The following is a 19,750-nucleotide window of genomic DNA, read 5'->3' as shown; positions in this document are numbered from 1 at the left end:
GTTAAACGTAGAAGAATGTTTTATTCACTGGCTGGCAATAATTAATATCAATTTAATCATCTATAACAAATATTTGCAGTAATTAGAGTACACAAATAATTACTTAGTTCATATTTAGGAATGTGCATTAACACTTTACATTGAAGCATAACAATTTGTAGAATAAAATACAGCTGTAGCAGTTAACTTTGTTCAACACTTTTAGCAAAATTAATTATGCCACGTTATACAGATTTCTCCATCTACATATATATATTTCTTCATCTAGTTGCACACTGCATGGATATGCTAGAAGGGTGTGTGAAAGTTTAGCACATTGATTCTAAGCTAGGATAGCTCACATTGATATGGTCTACGACTAATTACGAGCAGAATAAATGCATGTTTTTTATAAAGCGGAAAGAGTAATTGTGTTTTTAAATACATTTACATGTAACATTTACTATAATCGACCACTCCTTGTGTCCTACTTTTCCGTTAAAATTTTGAATTTTGATTAAATTAATGATGATGTTCAGATTCAGTTATTTTATAACCATGATTCTGTTTACAGTTTGATTTCAGTTTTGGAATATGTTCATCATATGTATGTTACGTTGCACATTTGTTCATCCTGATTGCCAAATTCCTTAAACAGGAATACTTAATTCAATTCAATCGTTTTGATTTTTAGTTTTGATTCTTACACAGTAGGGAAAAATAAGATTTGTGTATTTCTGATTTGGGTTAAGCAGCAGACTTTTGAATTTCTTTGAACAAGTCAACTTGACTTTTAGTCAAGGAGCACTAGGACAATTTGTGAAGTATTTAATTCGCAATTTGTCAGCGTAAGCAGAACTAAAGAGTAATTAAACTTTTGACAGATACACGTACCGTGAGTGTCAACCAAATAGAAATGCGTCAGGCACAGAGAAAGCGATGACATGAAAGAGCCGATGATAAATATGTAGTTATAAGATTAAATGTATTTTATCACTTCAATAGATGATCCAGGAACACACAACAGGACGCAGACAAGCAAGAGTAGCAGCCTTAATTTTGTACATCATTAACATCGTCGCATCATACCAAGAGTCATAATACTGGGAGATCACAAAGTGGGAAGGTGTAGTGGCAACAATGAACAAGTATGTACATATGCATTTATGTAGTAGCCGAGGGCGTCGTTAATACCAATATTCGTCATAAATTCACTGACAGTCACATCATTGCTTTAATACCCTCACACTTTGTATATGTTTTAAAGCTCAGGGAAACCGGGAGTGGTTGAGAAGCACAGTCGTCTAATAATTCAATGGGGAAAGGACAATGACAGACAGACACCATCGACAATAAACTCAAACGACTGAGCAAACAAGGTTCACCAAGATTGTTTTGTGCTTCAAAGTACAAAATCAGCTCATAATTTGGTAGCGGTGGTGCAGAACACAAAAACATATCACACAACGCACGTATACACGTAGGCATCAATAATAATGACGCCCACGCCAGGATGCTTTTACCCACAAAATAGTGTGTGCAGTTGACAACCACGTCGGTTTTGAGTACTTGAATTTTCTCTCTACCCGTGCATATTTCTCTGTTGTGTGAATGTGTTGTAGTACAACATAAATAGTATAAATCACAGTAAGCACACGATTGTAACTTTATATTGCTTGAATAAATAAACACGTCTGCATAACATGTACATAAATACTTATGTTCGTGGGTATCACACTGACTTTTGTCGTCTTTTTCATTCCATTCTCCTGAAGGACAAGGTTCAAGTTTAAGGTACCAAAGTATGTATCAAATTATTAAATTATGGAGTGCATAACGCAAGACGGATAAAACAAGACTCGGTTTGTCAGTATCATTTACATGAGAACAAGATGAGTGTAGATTGCAGGTATTAAGATAATGTCAATTAGAGTCAAAATTCATGTGTAGCCTGAGCTGAGATACTTTGTCATTCGTGAGGTAAATTTTAGTTGAAGAGGAAGGAGTACTTTGGGGAAGCAGCATTGCATGTCGAATAATAAGCCGTCTTTCACTTGAATACTTGATGCATCAGGTTTTGCCTACTTTCAACAGTTGCAAGGATTATGTGCGAACTTCTCGTCTTTCTTGCTTTCTTTCTATATACAAAACCCTCTGACTTAAGCATTTGACACTCTTGTATGTACTTTTGTAGGTGGGGAATCAGGTGCAATTTCATATAAATCGGGAATGCGGGGAAGGATCCAAGAAAAAATACCTATATTAAAATAGATCACGAGGTTGCGTTCATCTCACACTTGACATCGTACCTCTATGTAAATATATGCTTATTTTCATACTTAAACACTTATCATTATTGATACGACGACACAAACTCAACATTTCAACCAGACAATAAATTAGGAGAACCCAAAAACTTGTGCATTTAGTCGTTCTCATACACAGGGAAGGAAGTAAGGGCTAATCTATTTCAGTGAGGCCTGCCTATACGTGGAAGAAACATAAGTAATTGGGAACCATCTGCTCGTTCGTTCGTGTTAATAAATAGTCAAACTTAATTAGATAATCTTCATCACACTTAGCTATCAGCCACGGGACAAATCTCTTTGGGGAAAGTTGGATGCTTCGTCCTCCCATTTTCTTCATTTCAGCTCCTCCTTACTTCAACAGCTTATTTGCCCTCTCGTTCGCCATTGATATTCTGACTTCGTTCGACGCAGCCTAAAAATAAAGTTCAGACGTATGTACAGTCACTATTTAAAAATCTCGAGTAAATACGCAGCCTCCTTCGTGTTTAAAGTTGGCAAACTTTGACACGAAAACGAGTAACTGACTACTGCTAATAAATTGTTAAGGAAAAGTTAAACTAGTTATTTTCGAATTAATCATTTAATTAATTACCATCAGATTGATGCGATCAATTTGATTATTCTGATTTCCGATTTCACTCCCCATATCCACGGCCATGTTTCTCAAGTTCCCCACCATAATGGACACCTGGAAAAAGGTCTCAGTTATTAAAGGCATTGTAGGAAAAGTAGTTTTTGAGAAAACTTTCTCTTCGTCTAGACTTGAGAATTATAGTAAAAATTACGTAGATAACCTATCAATCTAACAATTTTCTTCCATATGAGACGAAACTTATTTAATATGTACTTATGTATGTATAAAGTGAACTCTCTACCTCTTCCATGTTGCTCTCCATCTCATCTTCTCTCGCATCGTTGGTAATCCTGCAAACGACCAAAGAGAAAACTGTCACATTTTCCACCATTGCTTCATTTCGTTCATGGCACATTTATGCTCTTGTGATGCTCGTCTTCACAAAGTGCAGGAGAAAGCTAACCAGAAAGAAAAAAGAAAGCAAGAAAAGAGTGGAAAATGCATTTGTCATGCCCGACACTAAATATACTGAGCTATAGTTTATACTTCTGATATGTGCACAACTGGGTGTATAAGTTAAAGCCAACAACGAGTTCTGCTTAAATTCGTTCACTTTGTTTATACCTAAATTATAAAACAGGAACGTTTAGTATTCTTTGTGATTATTATGAAACGCTGTAGTAAGTGCTTTATCGATTCATTTCTGCCCTTCTTTTTGTGAAACAAAAGAAAAGAAATTATTTGCATTTTCCAGACTCTTTTGTTTTACTGGCTTGAGCTTAAAACATTGCAGCGAAGCTAAAAAGCAAGCAACCTTACAGTTTCATGGTGGAACTACAATATAGTTTCATTAAAAAACATTTATTGTTCGTTTGTTTATTGTCCTTGGTGCTACTCCTCAGTTCAATATTTCACTTCAAACACTGAAATACATATTTCGATTTTGTCTGGAGAACTCTCGCAACTGAATGTCTCGTTCAGTCAGGCGAATAATTTTATCCGGTCGTTCTTATCAAGGAACTGACAGGAACATTTTGCTCTCCATGTGTCACGTCGTGTGGAATACCACGTGCTTTTATTTCGCTGTTTAAACTAGAGTTCAATATTACATATTTAAGTTATGAATATTTAAATAGTTGTGTTAGAGATACGTGTTCGTACTTTCTTTTCTCGTCTCTCTCTCTGGAGGTTCAGGGATTTGCCACTCGACAGACGTGAAAAAATACACACCGAGTGAGACTGTGTGAGTAGTTTCCATATTGTTAATATGCATTATGCTGTAATTTATTCGAATTCACTTCTTTGCTTGCTTATGATGAACGGTGGGCTGTTCATTGAATGTACATATGTACACATGTACTGCTAATCATATGAAGCAACACCACATGTTTATTCGAATACTCATTAAGCTCGTGAAAAAGATAAACTTTTCTTTCAATGTTACAAAGATGCATCGTTAGCATTAAAAAACATAGGTTCCGGTCAGGCCTTCAGTCTAGCGTTGGAAAATTGGCATCAACAACCGACATTGGAGAGAAAAGTAACCCAGAAGCAGGGCTTACAAATTATCATCGTTGATTAAGCTTACCACCAACCAACTAATGCCCGCAGGCTTATTACAACATTCCTGAAAAGCTGTTTTATTCCAGGTGCATATCCAAGTGAACAAAATGTCGAATGTGAAAGATACACCAAAATGCAAGAAGAGCGACATGTTGCATTTCCTAGAAGTGACAAAATGAATGGTGACCTACATAACTTCAAATTACTTTTTTAACATGCGCGGATGTATATTTCGATTACATATACAAATCATCCCATCAATTAAACATTGTGACCATGAAACTAAAAACTGCAGTCTGGTCGACCAACTACATGCACGCCAACAAAATTAAAATAATTATAATCGGATATCATGTCAATCTAGCATCAAACACAATATTAAGCTAGCATGCAACTTCCCGTATTTGGGACAATGACATGTGTGTACTACCAAGTTCTACTTATTATGTGACGAAACAGCAAGACACGAGTCTAACTTACTTTGCAACGTAGCCTCCATACGCAGGAACTATGAACAAATGAAAGTGAAAAAATTGAGTACGTTACAAGGATAGATGAGGAGTTTAACTATTGTTAATTACCACCGTTAGCGTCAACCCTTTGACTAGGCGCTCCATTTCCAACTTTCCCATCATCATTTCCTTTCCAGGTCCCCGCATCCTCTTTAAATTCATTGGATCTATAAAAATAATAGTATTGATTAAAAAAAAATTATCACATAGACTTCACTGGAGTGATGCAAACCCATACGAATTGCAAATTGCACTTTGAGAATTGTCAAAATGGGAAGATACGTACGTATAAAAAGGAAAATAGAGCCTGAGATGTTCAAATCTCTTAAAGTAATGGAGTCAAGTTTTAGCACTTGTCCCTTTTAGCCAGACGAGACTAGTGCATGAGGGAGAAAGCGAAAAATAGCGGCCACCACCGCGACTGACATTCCATTATTTTCCAAACTTTCTTTCTCCATCTGGGCAGACGGAGAAAGAATGGGACGAATTGAATGGATAAATTTTGGGAATTCAATAAAATGGCGAAAATGCACCCGTTCTTATAATATTATCCTTCGTGACATACTTGTGGCACGGGAGTACGCAAATTCCACAGCATTTTTCCATTCCCTGCAAATTCTTCTCTGCCTCTCTCATATCTTCGTTTATTTGAACCATTCCTGACTCGATATGATCGAGTTGTTCGCCCTGATCGTCCAACGCCACGAGGGTTCGAATTCCGGCTTCCTTCGCCTAGAAAGTAAATAGAAATAATGACTTTGATAAATCCCATAAAATGCGCCGTCCAATTATACGAAAGGATTCCAGAGAAATAAAACAAGTCACGTACTTCATCACACAGCGCTCGCATCCGCCTTGTACTCGAGAGGGACTGAAAGATAAGTCAAAACACACGTGACTTCACACAGTTAAAATGGGCTATGGGCACAGGAAAAATATCACAAAATTCTCGTCGTGAAGATGAACATCACACAATTTCGACCCGTCCAACTGCATATATGAAACTGCAAAGTGTCTACTTTATCATTTCCAGGTAGCTTACCGCAGTACATTATTAGGGTGTGATTTTTAATGTTAAGACCACTATGATATTTTAAAAGCAGCTCAGTTCGTGGTTATTCAAATCGAATGATATTATGCATAGTGATGAGTGATATCACTACCAGTTTTGGTGGAAAGTTTGGGCTGAATAAGTTTGGAATTACCGGAGATATGGAGGAATGCATGAAAAGTAGGTGAGCCAAAATGATAAGACCACCTTCGAATTTTAATTCTCACTCGTTCCTCCTTTTGTTCGGACGGTACAACTAAACTAATTCCACGATGGGAAGGTGAAATCATTCAAGTACTGCAACTTGACGTCCAGGAAAAAACCGGAAGAGAGATTTCAAGACGTTTTTCCCAATTAAAAACGTTCATTCATCATTATATCAAACAAAGGGCAAATTACGGGACCAGAAAAATTGGTACGTGTCCAGAAGTCACATTGGACCTGAGAAACGGTAAATTGTGAAGTTTTCTAGCGTTGAATATCCATTAACCCGAGAAATAGTGCAAATTTCAAATGACAAAATTTCCATTAGCACATTTCGACGCGTTTTATGGAACTTTCCTTGCCTTAAGTGGTACAAATAGGTCGGTCAGCCACCACCAGCGAATATACATAAGAGGGCGAGACCTGAATTTGCTCGATAACATATTTCCTGGGACACAGGGGGACGTAAGGTCATTTGCACGGGTAAATTAAAATGAAATTTTGCCGGACCGGCCCGGTATAAGTTTTAATGGCACGATCTGCAATAAGAACCTCCATATTTCAAGCATCGACAGATGGAAAAGTGTTACAAAAACTTAATACCAATTTTTAAACCGTTAGTAGCACGTCTATGCTACTCTGCATTCTTATAATAATGTACAAAATTAAAGTAGCTGATCGGCGATGGTTTATTATGAATTGTGCCAATCCTTATGCAACTGTCTGTCCGAAGAAGTATGTTATCGAGCAAATTCAGGTCTCGCCCTCTTATGTATATTCGCTGGTGGTGGCTGACCGACCTATTTGTACCACTTAAGGCAAGGAAAGTTCCATAAAACGCGTCGAAATGTGCTAATGGAAATTTTGTCATTTGAAATTTGCACTATTTCTCGGGTTAATGGATATTCAACGCTAGAAAACTTCACAATTTACCGTTTCTCAGGTCCAATGTGACTTCTGGACACGTACCAATTTTTCTGGTCCCGTAATTTGCCCTTTGTTTGATATAATGATGAATGAACGTTTTTAATTGGGAAAAACGTCTTGAAATCTCTCTTCCGGTTTTTTCCTGGACGTCAAGTTGCAGTACTTGAATGATTTCACCTTCCCATCGTGGAATTAGTTTAGTTGTACCGTCCGAACAAAAGGAGGAACGAGTGAGAATTAAAATTCGAAGGTGGTCTTATCATTTTGGCTCACCTACTTTTCATGCATTCCTCCATATCTCCGGTAATTCCAAACTTATTCAGCCCAAACTTTCCACCAAAACTGGTAGTGATATCACTCATCACTATGCATAATATCATTCGATTTGAATAACCACGAACTGAGCTGCTTTTAAAATATCATAGTGGTCTTAACATTAAAAATCACACCCTAAGTAGCGTCAGCTACTTATTGTGATCGTTTTGTCCGTCCGTCCGTCTGTCCGTCCGTAAGCAGGATATCTCCAGAACGAGTCGACATAATCAAACCCCGTTTTCGACATTGTGTTCCTAATTTTTAGTTCTCGGTCGAGTTCGAAAATGGGGTCAATCGGACCACACCCCACTGCGCCAGGGGGTGTGGTCCAGATTAAATTTAACTTTAATTTTCATATGGGGTGTCATTTTAAAGGAAATTTCACCATGAATTCAACGATATCAATATGTTTGACCTTATGACCTTGACGACGAGGTCAGAGGTCAGAAAACACATAATTTTCATATGGGGTGTCATTTTAAAGGAAATTCCACCCCAAATTCAAAGACGTTAATATTTTTGACCTTATGACCTTGACGACGAGGTCAAAGGTCAAAAGATACTTAATTGTCATATGGGGTGTCAATTTAAAGAAAATTTGACTGCGATTTCAAGGACGTTAATATTTTTGACCTCATGACCGTTAGAACGAGGTCATATTAGGAGAAACGTTAAAAGAAACTGGAATCGCTCTGACGCTACTTATTTACATTCGTTTGGAGGGTTTATTCCTTACATATTCATATTTACACATCACGAGAGATGTCAATGTAGACCAACCACCCACGCTTCCTCTTGCATAATACATATATGTCCCATGAGTTTCGTAAAATTAAAATTATAGAAATCATCCAATTTATTGGTACACATGTCAACCCTCAACACGTCAATTGAGTTACGTCGAATCCAACCTACTTTTCTAACTGTACAAGCTGTTCAAACCATTCCAGATACATGCAAAGAAATGGATGGTCCATTTACTGTATCCTTGGAGAAATTCTAGACAATTTGTCTAGAATTTCTCCAAGGATACAGTAAATGGACCCTGATGCACATATATATGTGTAAAGACTATAATTATTACTTATTACAGTCACAATGGAGTCATGCGGAGGAAGATATCATTGTTGTAATTTTTGTTTTCTCCCCTGCAAGTCTGCTTTGCTTTGCATGAGAAGCGAGAACAATTTAGAATTTAGCTTAACAAAGACGGGATTATTTAGCATTAGAATGAACCGACTTTGAATGTCATTCCAAAGAATCATAGAATAGATTCCCACGTGGCTTTACTTCACCAAACCCAATTTTATGCTGTCCTTCATTCATTCAAGCTCTAAACATTTGCCACCGTGAAAATTCCCATTTGATTTTATGGAACTTCTAACAACATACCAACGTTGTGCGAACAGTCTACATTTTAAATTTAACCATGAGAGAGGAGACGGATGAGTAATATATGAATAGACCCACGGGAATCTATCGCAATCCCGCTTCCTCAAAGTTTACAGCGTCGGCTTCTCTCTCCCTTTCTCATTCACTTTCTCCAATGTCTGCATGTTTTTTGCTTTATTCGCTCGTGCAAAAAATACGGTTTGCTTGCAGTGGGCTCATTTACAATTCAGGAAACATGTGGCTCCACAGTACAGACATAGCTGGATGATGCAGGGAACGTTATTTTTTATTTGCTTGGTACACACACGTATGCTCGTATATATGTATCTAGTATTTTCAGTAGAAATTACTTTTCTGCTCGAATCTCAAAAAGCGCTCAAGTACGGAAGGGGCACACATACGAGATACTGCTGGCTATAACATGGAAACGTCTACATCACGTAGCCCTGCAAAGCTACACATAAATACATCTGTATGCCTGGAAAAGGGGAATGACTTGGTATCATGTTACTGAATTTCGAATCAGACAAGGCACCCAACTTCTCAATGTCGTTGTCTTTATCTCCACCCGTTCAAAACTCTCCTTGCGGGCTGAAAGAACAAATTGGGGAGAATGCAACAGGGCTTGAGCACGACTATCTGCTGGGCACAACGAGGGCCGACTACATTGCTTTGCTGATACAATGGCATAAAGAAGAGCGAGTGGAGAAAGCAGAGGAGTGGCAGAAAGTGGCACATTGTCCATAATAATGTTGTGTGGAGCTCTCACTCAGGAGGGGAGCTTGCGAGGTTGATAATAACAGATCTTGATACCCTTTGGATATGTGATAGGGTCTCATGAGTGTACTAAAACCCTGAAGTGGTTTGACTCCATGGCCACATTTGCGCCCGCCACACCCACTCAAAAATGCTCAAAAAACGCTTTCACTCCAGTTTTCACTCACTCAAATCCACGCCAAAAATCCAATTTTACTCGGATTTTGAAATTTCTTTCGCCATTATACTCCCAGATAGTTGCTTTCTTCCATCCAGTATCAAACTCAATTTTTTCGAAATTTTTAGTATTTTTAAAATTTAAAATTCTGAATGAGCATTGTTGTAGTAATCAACAACGCAAATTATGTCTGCGAAATAATCATCAGCAAAATTGAGTTTGACATTGGATTGAAGAAAGCAACTATCTGGGAGTATATTGGTGAAAGAAATTTCAAAATCCGAGTAAAATTGGATTTTTGACGTGGATTTGAGTGAGTGAAAACTCGAGTGAAAGCGTTTTTTGGGCATTTTTGAGTGGGTGTGGCGGGCGCAAATGTGGCCATGGAGTCAAACCACTTCAGGGTTTTAGTACACTCATGGGACCCTACCACATATCCAAAGGGCATCAAGATCTGTTATTATCAACCTCGCAAGCTCCCCTCCTCAGCTCTCGCCGCCGTCCATTTAACTGCCCTCGCAGCCTTGACTCAGCTTTTGCCCAGCCTTTCGCGCAGATCCGGTCCATGTACGTGGGCAAGAGGGAGGATGTAGCCACTTGGATGAACCTGAGGCATCGAGTCGGCAACAGGGCTCAAATAAGGTGTTAGCCAGCTCTCTAACCGAATTGGAAAAGTGGAGGGATCATTGTCGTGCAACAAAGAGGAAGCACTTTTACTTTCCCTTTGGTGAGATCAACCTTCACAACAACAGCCTTCGCACACAGTCAACAGTCCAAATTCATAGTCTATGATGATGGGAACGGATTATTTATGAGGGCCCAAATCACATGAAGGCTTATCCTGTGTCAACCAATTCTGAACGTTTCTATCCACATGCTAGACCATATACGAGGAATATTTTGTTATTTTTGAGCAGGCATACATTGCAGTGGAGGGTAGAGAGAATCTTGTGTCACTTTTAAAATATTGAGATACATGTATTTATTTCCTTATAAGGATGCACATGTATATGCATATATTTAGATATGTGGGCCATTTTCTTTCACCACTGTCTGCTTTTTTGTTATTACTTTGAAAAATGAAGGCAATGACAGTAACGAAATGTCTTTTCTAATCAATCCTTCCACGTCCGGATGGATATTTGTACGATGATTAAGCAGGAGCATTTTCAAATGCATGTATGCAACATCAAACAACTTTCATAGAATGGCTGGAGAAAGTTTTTTAACGCACCGTCGTACCCTTTGATACTTACACAACATTGAACAACTAAAAGACTTGAAATTGCTAAGCTATATAAACATTTCCTAAAATATCCTTTCTGACGTTAGATTAAATGGATTGTTGATTAATAAGCTGGAATTGGGAACTATAGATGTGAATGATTTGATATATTGAAATGTACATTTGCCTAATGCAATTGCATAGTGGTTTATTTTTCTAACGTTATAAATTGCATATATCTAGTTTGTTTAGCTATTTCTATAAACTAGTCAGTAAAGCGTTGTTAGTAGCTTTCGACTTACGGGGTGCTTTCACCGCTTGAGATGTTATCCTTCAACTAATATGCATAAAACTCCAGATAGATTGTGTGTGTCCACTAGTAATGGACACAAAAACATCAAAAGGTTAACATCCTAACAACTTTACGAGTGTCGTACATATTCCGCATAGTGCTCCGACGGACGGACCGAACGGTATTTTTTATACCCTATTATCGGCCCACTTTATGCATAAAGAAGAATATTTGCAGTTCTGCCTTTATTTATTTAGCGTTGGGCAGCTATTATAGAACGAATGCGAATGGAATAAAATGCTTGTAACATAACTGAGACAGCATGCATGATTATTGAGAAACACACGCGTGTGCACCCACTGTCTTAATTATTTTATTCTCAAAGTTTTGTAAATTATAGACTCACTTGCATAAGTATTCTATTCCACACTTTATGTAAACAAGCGGATGTAGATAATTACATATTAACCCAATTCGAGAACCGTAATTTGAATTGATTTACTTGGATTCGTTACTACCAACCACCAATTAAACATTTAATACTATTTATGTCGTCGATCATCGACAGTACATTTCTTTCTGCATGTCCAACTCAACCTACCTACCTATATAAAATATTTCGTCGGATATTTAACCCCAAATGTTGACAAACCAATCAGCATACAATGTTCCTTAGATAATAGTTTACCTAAAGGCATGGATATTTTTAAGAAGTAAAACTCGCATGCCGAGAACTGGACTCTTCTTTTGTGCTGTACAAACAAAGAGAAAGCAAGGAAAGTTGAAGTACCTCATCTGTGACGGTGTCTGCCCTGAGCTGGAGTTCTTCCAACTCTGACCGAGGGGCTACAGGTTCGGGTGGCGGAGGGGGCATTTTCAGTCAGACTCTTTAATTGGCAAATCTGTAAGAAAATCAAACAAACGGGTTAGACTAGGTTGGTGCCAAGTTGGCATGTACTCGTGGTAATGGTAGTGAAAGGGGCTACTTATTTATAAAGTGGAAAAGAAAGTTCGTCAATAAAATTCGCTATCCTTCTTCTTCCAAAGTTTTCTCAACCTTGAGACTATGTTAGTCCTCCAAATGTCGTTACTCCTACATATATTTTGTTAGTATGTAATGTAAGTATATCCACTTTCCAATGTTGATTGTAAATTTTCATGTATAATCCGATTAGATAGAAAAACTTTTTGATTAGCAAATTCCAGAGTACTGTTTTGCTAAATTTTGTATGTGTGTCTACGAAATATAAGTTTTCGCAACAGAAAATAAGTTGAATAAATTAAAATCAAGTAGAACACTCGTACAAGTATGCATCTCAACAAAATTAGATTCGTTAACATGTAATTTCAATATATCTGATTAGCGAGGTTAGGTAAATGTATTGATTAATCCAGATATTCTCAAGCTAAGAATGGTTAAGATTCCCGTTTTTATATCTATTGGCAGTGTGTTGTACTGAAAAATAAACTTGGTCGACTGTTTCGATTCTTGGCAAATGTATGTACATGAAAGAAAACTATGAAATAATAATTTACTATTCCAACAGGTTACTCAACATTGTAATTCGCACACGTAGCCTCCCACGGACGGACTTGTTAGTTCACAAATATTTTTATAATCTAATTTGAAATAGGAATATATTGGAATTCGGATCATGCTCGTACTAATTCGTGTTTCTCTAATGGGAATCACAGGCTTAACCGAACCCACCAGAATTAGGTTCAAAACCACAAGCCTCCTGTACGCTGTTTCTGCTTACAAATGAATCCAATAGCTGCTCCCCCATAAATGAATTATCGCATTGCATGTCTATTTCCATTTGGTGGAGGAATGATACATACAACGCCGCACCAGTCACATAAAGAACTCCTGGTTGGTGGTCTACTGAACATTGGGCGAGATCGAAGATAAAGCCAAATGTTCCAATTTTGCGACTAGTCCAATGTCAGTCAAACTGCAATTACGACAGTGCATGCAAGTCATCCTTATACAATCTTGAGTTAGTCACGACCTGAAATATTACTACACGACACGAGTCCTGTTACGTTCATAGTAATTCTTCCTCTAATTCTATGAAGCCGGCTCAACCGACTTGTTCCTGGACTTGTGTTTGTAAAGGCGGTGGTGCATTAGATAGCTCACAATTCAAGAACGTATTTCTGGAAAATCTCGACAGCGTGCAAGGTTGTGGTTTGGTACACTTTGATGTTATGGCTGATGGTGTGGCATTTATCATGAGATCAATAAGTCTCACTTCTGCAGTTCACACGACCTTGTTTCACATGACAAGGTGAATATACGCTCTGGATGATATTTACCATGGCGGAATGACCAGCTCTAGACAAGGATTCCTCTTAACAAAGGATTTATGAAAGAAGAGTTGTATAAACTAGAGCATCACAAGCACGTATAATAAACCTGAAATGAAAATAGATGGATCCAATCATGATTTTTTCTATTCCGACAGTGTAATAACGTCGCAAATAAGTATGAGTTCCCTCTATGCACATATTATTTCGTGGTAGAGCCCTTTTAATTTTATTAAAGTTTCCCCTATAGACTTGTTAATGTTTAATGGAACATTATAAATTCTAAAAAAATCATTCTCAAATAAACATGTATTTATAACCTCTTGAACATTTTTAAGAACCATGCAGAAACTTACTCGAGCTTTGATATCGACCCGTGGTTCGCGACATATTTAGGAAACGTCTAATCACAACAAAAATATTAAATGTCTGTCCTAGCATTGCTCAGAATTTATCGATCATAATAATAAATAGCACAAAAGTAGTTGTCTCTGAATGAATCGCATAAACAAGATATCTGAAAATAAGCGACAAACTTTTTTTTACAGAATAAAAAATAATTTATCATAAGTATGATGCCGAACAAGTTGAAATATGTAGGTGGATACTTTTATAAAACGTAATCTACATAGTCATCGTCTGTTATGTAAACAATTAGGGATCACAATCTGTTTACGTTCCAAATACTTCGTAGACATGCATATGTTACATGCCACAAGTGCTACACACATAAATTATTGCTACTTTATAATATTTATATATGTTCTAACCGACCAATTGAACAACTTTATTTTGCGTCTCAAATTTTCTTAAGCGAAGAAAGAGATTCACACGTTCTTGAAAAATTAGAAAAGTTGTTTCTCAACTTACCCCCAAAACAGTGATTCTATAACTTTGGCAACTTTCTCCTTAACACTTTACTCGGATTTCGTGCAAAATATCACAATATCACATTGCACGACTAATTTTAACGTTATAAAATACAATTTTCGTCCTTTCAAACTGAGCTGATCCTACTTTATCCTCTCGAGTGAGTAGTGGGGCTGAGAGTTGGAGCAATCGGAAATATGGGGTCTAGCTGCTAACCGGAACTTCCGGAAAACAAGGAGCGTGTGACTTGTGTGACTCGCAAAAGTAATTAGACGTGCAGAACAACGAGAAGACAATTAGATTAATCTTGACGGAAGAGTAAATACAACAAAGCAGCGACGGGGGCGAGTTCTGAGACGAAACTGGTGAGGGTGTCAACGAGAGTCAAGCAAGTTGGCCAAGTTGGTAATAAAAGGACGAGTGGGAACGGGAGAAAGCTTCGTTCCTCGAGTCGGGGTTTTATGGCTTGGCCAACATCATGATGGTCTCCTCCTCTCTTCTTCTTCGCCAAAGTCGCCCTACACCAGAGGATCCACTCTCTCCTCCACAACCCAAAACCTTCCATCGGAAGGGATAGTGGTGCTGGTCGTCGTCGTACTTTGGGCTTGGGAAGGATCATCCAACGCTTATCTGCTCCCTGCCTACAACTGCACAGAGCACTTGCACCTAGAAAGCTGCCAGTGCACTGTTATCCTCCAGGTCACAGGGGACACACTAGCAAAACAATTTTACATGTTCTTGCACAACTGCATAGCATCAACTCGTTTGTGGTGACATTGAGTTAGGAAATGTCAGGAGAGGAGTGAAAGAAGTGATGGTTGTGGTACTTGGCAGGATCGGAGTTGGTGCTGCCTTGTTCTGAACAGGACTGACAACAGAGTGTTTTTTCTCTCCATTCCACAGTAAGTAAGAAGATCACAGTACTGGGGCCATGCAGTTGCAAAAATATCTGCATTGCGTCCTCCTGCTCGGCTGTTGGAGGGATAGGGAGAGGAAATCAGGGTACCGCCCTGAAACAGTGTGACTAAGGCGTGCAGACGTGGATGAGTCGAGGAAATGCTCAAGAATTATTTTATTTTACTTTCCCCTTATGCCCGTCTGCCACTCGGCATTTTGTGGTGTGACGTGGAGCGTGTACAGAATGAGTACCACTTTTTCATCAAAATTCCCTTTGAGACTTGACACCATTAATGCACTCTAATCGAGGATTACATTTTAACGTTGGGGTTAGATGGGAATTTTTAGGGGATTGGATTTCCGAAATTCGTCTCATGTTTAGAACTATACGGATTACAAATAGGAAAACTTCAAAGGTGTACTTTTTATGAACCTCTCGAACTTGTCCATTGGCTGTATCGTTGTGAATAACACCCAGGACAAACATGTTCCCATTTTATGTCACAACTTGATAGTCTTTCTGATACGACTGACTTTTCCAATCGGACTTTATTTGATAAGACCCCCACACGATGCAAATGAATTTCTTCCGAGAAACAGGTTTCAGCCATAAAGCGAACAATGCTCGGACATGTCCTGGGAGACCTTGAGATGGGTTGTGAAATGGAAAGCGGTGCTCGTCGTGGGTGCAAAGGAAAGCCTGAAGGATAGTGAATCTTTCTACTACTTTAGACTACTTCTGGCTATTTTGATCCCTTACATCCTACTCAAGAGTAAGACCACTCAAGAGCGTAGAAACCAAATAAGTGGGATCAAGACCAAATTCCACATTGATCCAGAGGAACTTTAGACCATGAAGGAGTTGGCACACTTTATTATTACAACACCTTCAAATTATAGCACTTTTAAATAGCGACGTTTACATAAGAGATTCGCAAGCAGATTTTTCGCTGAAGGGGTAATCATTGAGTGGAGGAGTATGAAGAGTAAAGATGACGATATGATATTTTCTGCAAGATTTCTGTAAGTGTCGTTTCGGTCGTTTGGCTGGCAAACTTAATAGAGCTTTCTCTTACCCTCGGAACTAGATCATTGATCCTGGTCGGGTGTTACGTAGGAGGCCTTGTCTCCTTTGTAATGCACGACCCGAGTCAAAAGTACCTACCCAAGGATTGACCTTGACTTTCCTTCCTCAACTTGTAGGATCTGGGCAAGGCAGAAGAAAGAAAGTAAGGAACTTTTGTATCGATTTCCTGAAAAAAATTATGAGGGTGTTGAGGATGCCGTGTCATGTCATAAATCACGTAATTCACTTTCAGCTTGCCTTGCTTGTTGCGAATTACCTACAAAACTATAGCCTTCGTATATACCATAAATATATACAAATTAAACGCAACCATGAATTGTTGCACTGTCAGCACGTCTCCTGTCCCTAGACTACGATCGATCATTCCGTTTGATTATATAAAACTCCATCTCCCAAAAGATTTTAAAACTTGTGAAAATGCAATTTTTATATTCAGGTCAGAATTTTAGCGATTACATAACAAGCATACATACGTGCATGGTGTTTTGTAAGTGGAAAATATAGAAAAGGTGACAAGATATATCTGTCAATCATAAAAATTACAAAAATCTCATTCCAACTTGTCACTCTCCTTGCTAATTCAAACGCACAAGCTGTGGTTCTCACATAAATTTTAATAAGCAGCAGTTCAGGTCTTCCACTCCTTAATAATAGAGTAGAAATGGACGGGGATAAATTCGAGCACAACAGTTGTTTAGTAGGCGTCGGGGAATGGAAAACAAAGAGAAAGTGAGACGAAAGAGGCAACAGGCCAAACAAATGCACGTACGCAAAGAGAAAGTTGAGACGAGGATTCTCGATTCACACTTTGTTGCTGGAATCGAGTAGATTTGAGGCCGCGTGGAATCGGCTGCTCCTTCTCATCTGGTTTCCTCAATCTTTACGCAACGACACGAGAACGTGTCAAAATATTCATGGTCTTAATAATTAGCAACTTGTAGCTAAATATATCACCAATTCTATCATCAATTCTATTCCAGCTCTTGTGATTCTTAGCCAGCTTGAAGGTAAGTAAGTCATAAAATAAATCATATCATAAATCAAATGCATGTGTAATGCCTTTATTACACAACATGATTTTATACGGTTTTGTGTGTAAATAGTTTTACAAAATTTGCAAGTATAACTATAATACAATGTTATAATTATACTTTTTCGCAGATATGGCCTTGAATGCTTTAAAGTCGCTTCAGTCGTACGGGTCTGATTTGTCGGATAATGACGAATCAGACGATCAAAATGTTATCAATCCATTAATCGCACCAGATTTGAATAATATGCAATCTATTGCTGCTGATCCGATTATGGACAAATCGAAGGAAAAGCTGCCCCTCCCATCGTCAATGCTAAGCATGTTCCCTTCTTCAGATAGTCATCCTACAAATGATGACAAGGAACAACATGGAGGACGGATAAGATCTTTTCCGCATATGAGAGGAAATTGGGCTTCCTTTGTCCATATCCCACGTATGCTAATTATTAATTTAACAAGTATTTTTTTCTAAACTATAAAATCAGTATAAATGTGTCTTGTTTCTGCTTTATGTAGTGAACAATTCGCAAAACGTTATTTGTCAAATTGAACATATTAAAAATGTCGTTGTCGACATTCCAGACCTTGAATTTCATTTCTGTGAAGATTTACACTTGTCTTTGTCTAAAACTGTCGTCTTGCGACACCATTGGATAGACTCATTTTTATCTACATTGAAAAACAATGTTACTCAAATTAACAGGTAATGGAAAAGTCCCTCCCAGAGCCTTATTAATATTAATATCGAGTAATTGCTTATAAACATATGCAATTAAGATTTGTGTAAGCAATGTTCTTGTATATAAATTGAAACTCTGTAATATAGGTTCAATCTTGTGTACTTGACCTTTCAAACATATGTCAATGAAGAGAAGACGAGGACATTTATATCAATGAATGTCCATCCATCTCCTCAGCTTTACGAATTAGTGGACGCGAGTGACCGGGCATTAGCCGAATATGAGCTACCAACTTATTACGAGGTATTCTTGCAAGAATTGCTCATGATAAATATAGCTATTGACAACCACTTACTACGATTACTTTGATTTTACGTGTAGCTCATAATAAAAATACCTTTTACCTGATTACAGGATCCATCCTTTCATGTCAGCCTATGTTGGATGGTTGGGGATCAGTCCAACTTCTTAAAATCAGTTATTCCTCTCATAAACTCTAAATGGCGGACGCTATGTGAAAATGAGCCTAACTTACAATTTGATACAATCAATGAGATTTGGTTTAAGACAGGGAACAGATTATGCACTTTTAATCTGAATTGTAAGTTTAGTAGAATTGAATTATGGGTTGTTAATTTTATTAATGTATCTTGCTAGTTGCTTTGTGTAGAAGGGAACGGGTTTGCTAAAAAAACAACAGATTTCATGGAAGACGCACGAGGATACAAGAATGGAAAGGATAACTTTTGGGATTCTTGATATACCAATAGACATGAGGATGTTTCCTCATCTCAATCCAGTGAACCCCACAATGAAAATATTAATACTAATACTAATTGTCTACGCGAGTATCTCAGGTATTCATATTACATTACTATTTTTATTCGTTTCCTTCAGCTTGCAAATAAATTCAAAATAAAGTATGCGTTTCATTTAAAGATCGTGCGTTTGGAGAAACCCTCGAATTTTGCGAATCTGAAGAGCTTGAAGTTTTCCCGGACTATCTTGATAATGGTGAAAACTGCAAAATTATTGACATATACATAATTTCCAAGTCAGTCCTATGTGAGGAGGAGAAAGCCGAGGCATTGATTCCGTGCTCTTCAGATTTGCTCTCTACGCCCACTGTATTTCTGACATCATTTCTTAATGCATCCAACCGAGAAACTGGTACATAAAATTTAAACGGACTTTCTAAGTAAAGTTGTAAACATTTGTGAGCAATTCTATATTTATTATGCACTTTTCATTTTAGGCCCTGCCTACAAGGAACCGTTAACATTTAATGACATTCTTACATTACATGGAGTACCTGCCATTACATTAGCAAAGCACCAAAGAACAAACACTATAAACGACCATTGGTTTCGTCTTATGATAAAAAGCAGTTGTGAGCAACAATTAGTGCCTAAACTTTGTGATAAGCAATGGAAATCTGGTAGTGGGAGTCCGTCGCAATAAAGTAGAATTTACGAAAACTACACATTGCACAGATGCATCATTGAATTCACATGCATAGAAAGAAGAGTTCGGTTTAGATCCATGGGTTTATTAGACAAAACGAGACAAAACGGCACAAAAACAAGGTGGTTGGTG

The 19,750-nt window shown here is 37.9% G+C and overlaps 2 protein-coding genes across 6 annotated transcripts; one reads left to right on the top strand and one right to left on the bottom strand.

The window, feature by feature from the left end:
- Position 1: 1 nt before the first annotated feature.
- On the bottom strand, positions 2-14,889 carry LOC110845505 (synaptosomal-associated protein 25). 4 transcript variants are annotated; one of them, XM_022091939.2, is made up of 9 exons: positions 14,458-14,889; positions 12,068-12,179; positions 5,767-5,808; positions 5,503-5,669; positions 5,007-5,104; positions 4,906-4,933; positions 3,164-3,212; positions 2,881-2,976; positions 2-2,700 (listed from the first exon to the last, which is right to left on the bottom strand). In XM_022091939.2, exons 2-9 carry the CDS (start codon positions 12,149-12,151, stop codon positions 2,638-2,640), a joined length of 627 nt encoding a protein of 208 aa, XP_021947631.1. In that variant the 5' UTR covers positions 12,152-12,179; positions 14,458-14,889; the 3' UTR covers positions 2-2,637. The 4 variants fall into 4 exon arrangements, with proteins under 4 accessions (XP_021947631.1, XP_035705058.1, XP_035705059.1 ...); XM_035849165.1 differs by lacking the exon at positions 14,458-14,889 and adding an exon at positions 12,835-12,968; XM_035849166.1 differs by lacking the exon at positions 14,458-14,889 and adding an exon at positions 12,814-12,948.
- A 2,387-nt stretch (positions 14,890-17,276) lies between these two features.
- Positions 17,277-19,637, top strand: LOC110846493 (U6 snRNA phosphodiesterase). Of its 2 annotated transcripts, none has more exons than XM_022093267.2 (8): positions 17,277-17,448; positions 17,603-17,908; positions 17,991-18,177; positions 18,301-18,457; positions 18,569-18,755; positions 18,825-19,011; positions 19,094-19,324; positions 19,410-19,637. In XM_022093267.2, coding segments are annotated over exons 2-6 (837 nt in total). In that variant the 5' UTR covers positions 17,277-17,448; positions 17,603-17,604; the 3' UTR covers positions 18,827-19,011; positions 19,094-19,324; positions 19,410-19,637. The 2 variants fall into 2 exon arrangements, with proteins under 2 accessions (XP_021948959.1, XP_021948955.1); XM_022093263.2 differs by having other exon boundaries at positions 17,278-17,448; positions 18,812-19,011.
- Positions 19,638-19,750: the final 113 nt, after the last annotated feature.

This window comes from Folsomia candida, unplaced genomic scaffold (genome assembly GCF_002217175.1).
Source record: "Folsomia candida strain VU population unplaced genomic scaffold, ASM221717v1 Fcan01_Sc003, whole genome shotgun sequence".
Classification (NCBI taxonomy): Eukaryota; Metazoa; Arthropoda; class Collembola; order Entomobryomorpha; family Isotomidae; genus Folsomia; species Folsomia candida.
This window is presented reverse-complemented; position numbering and strand designations above follow the sequence as displayed.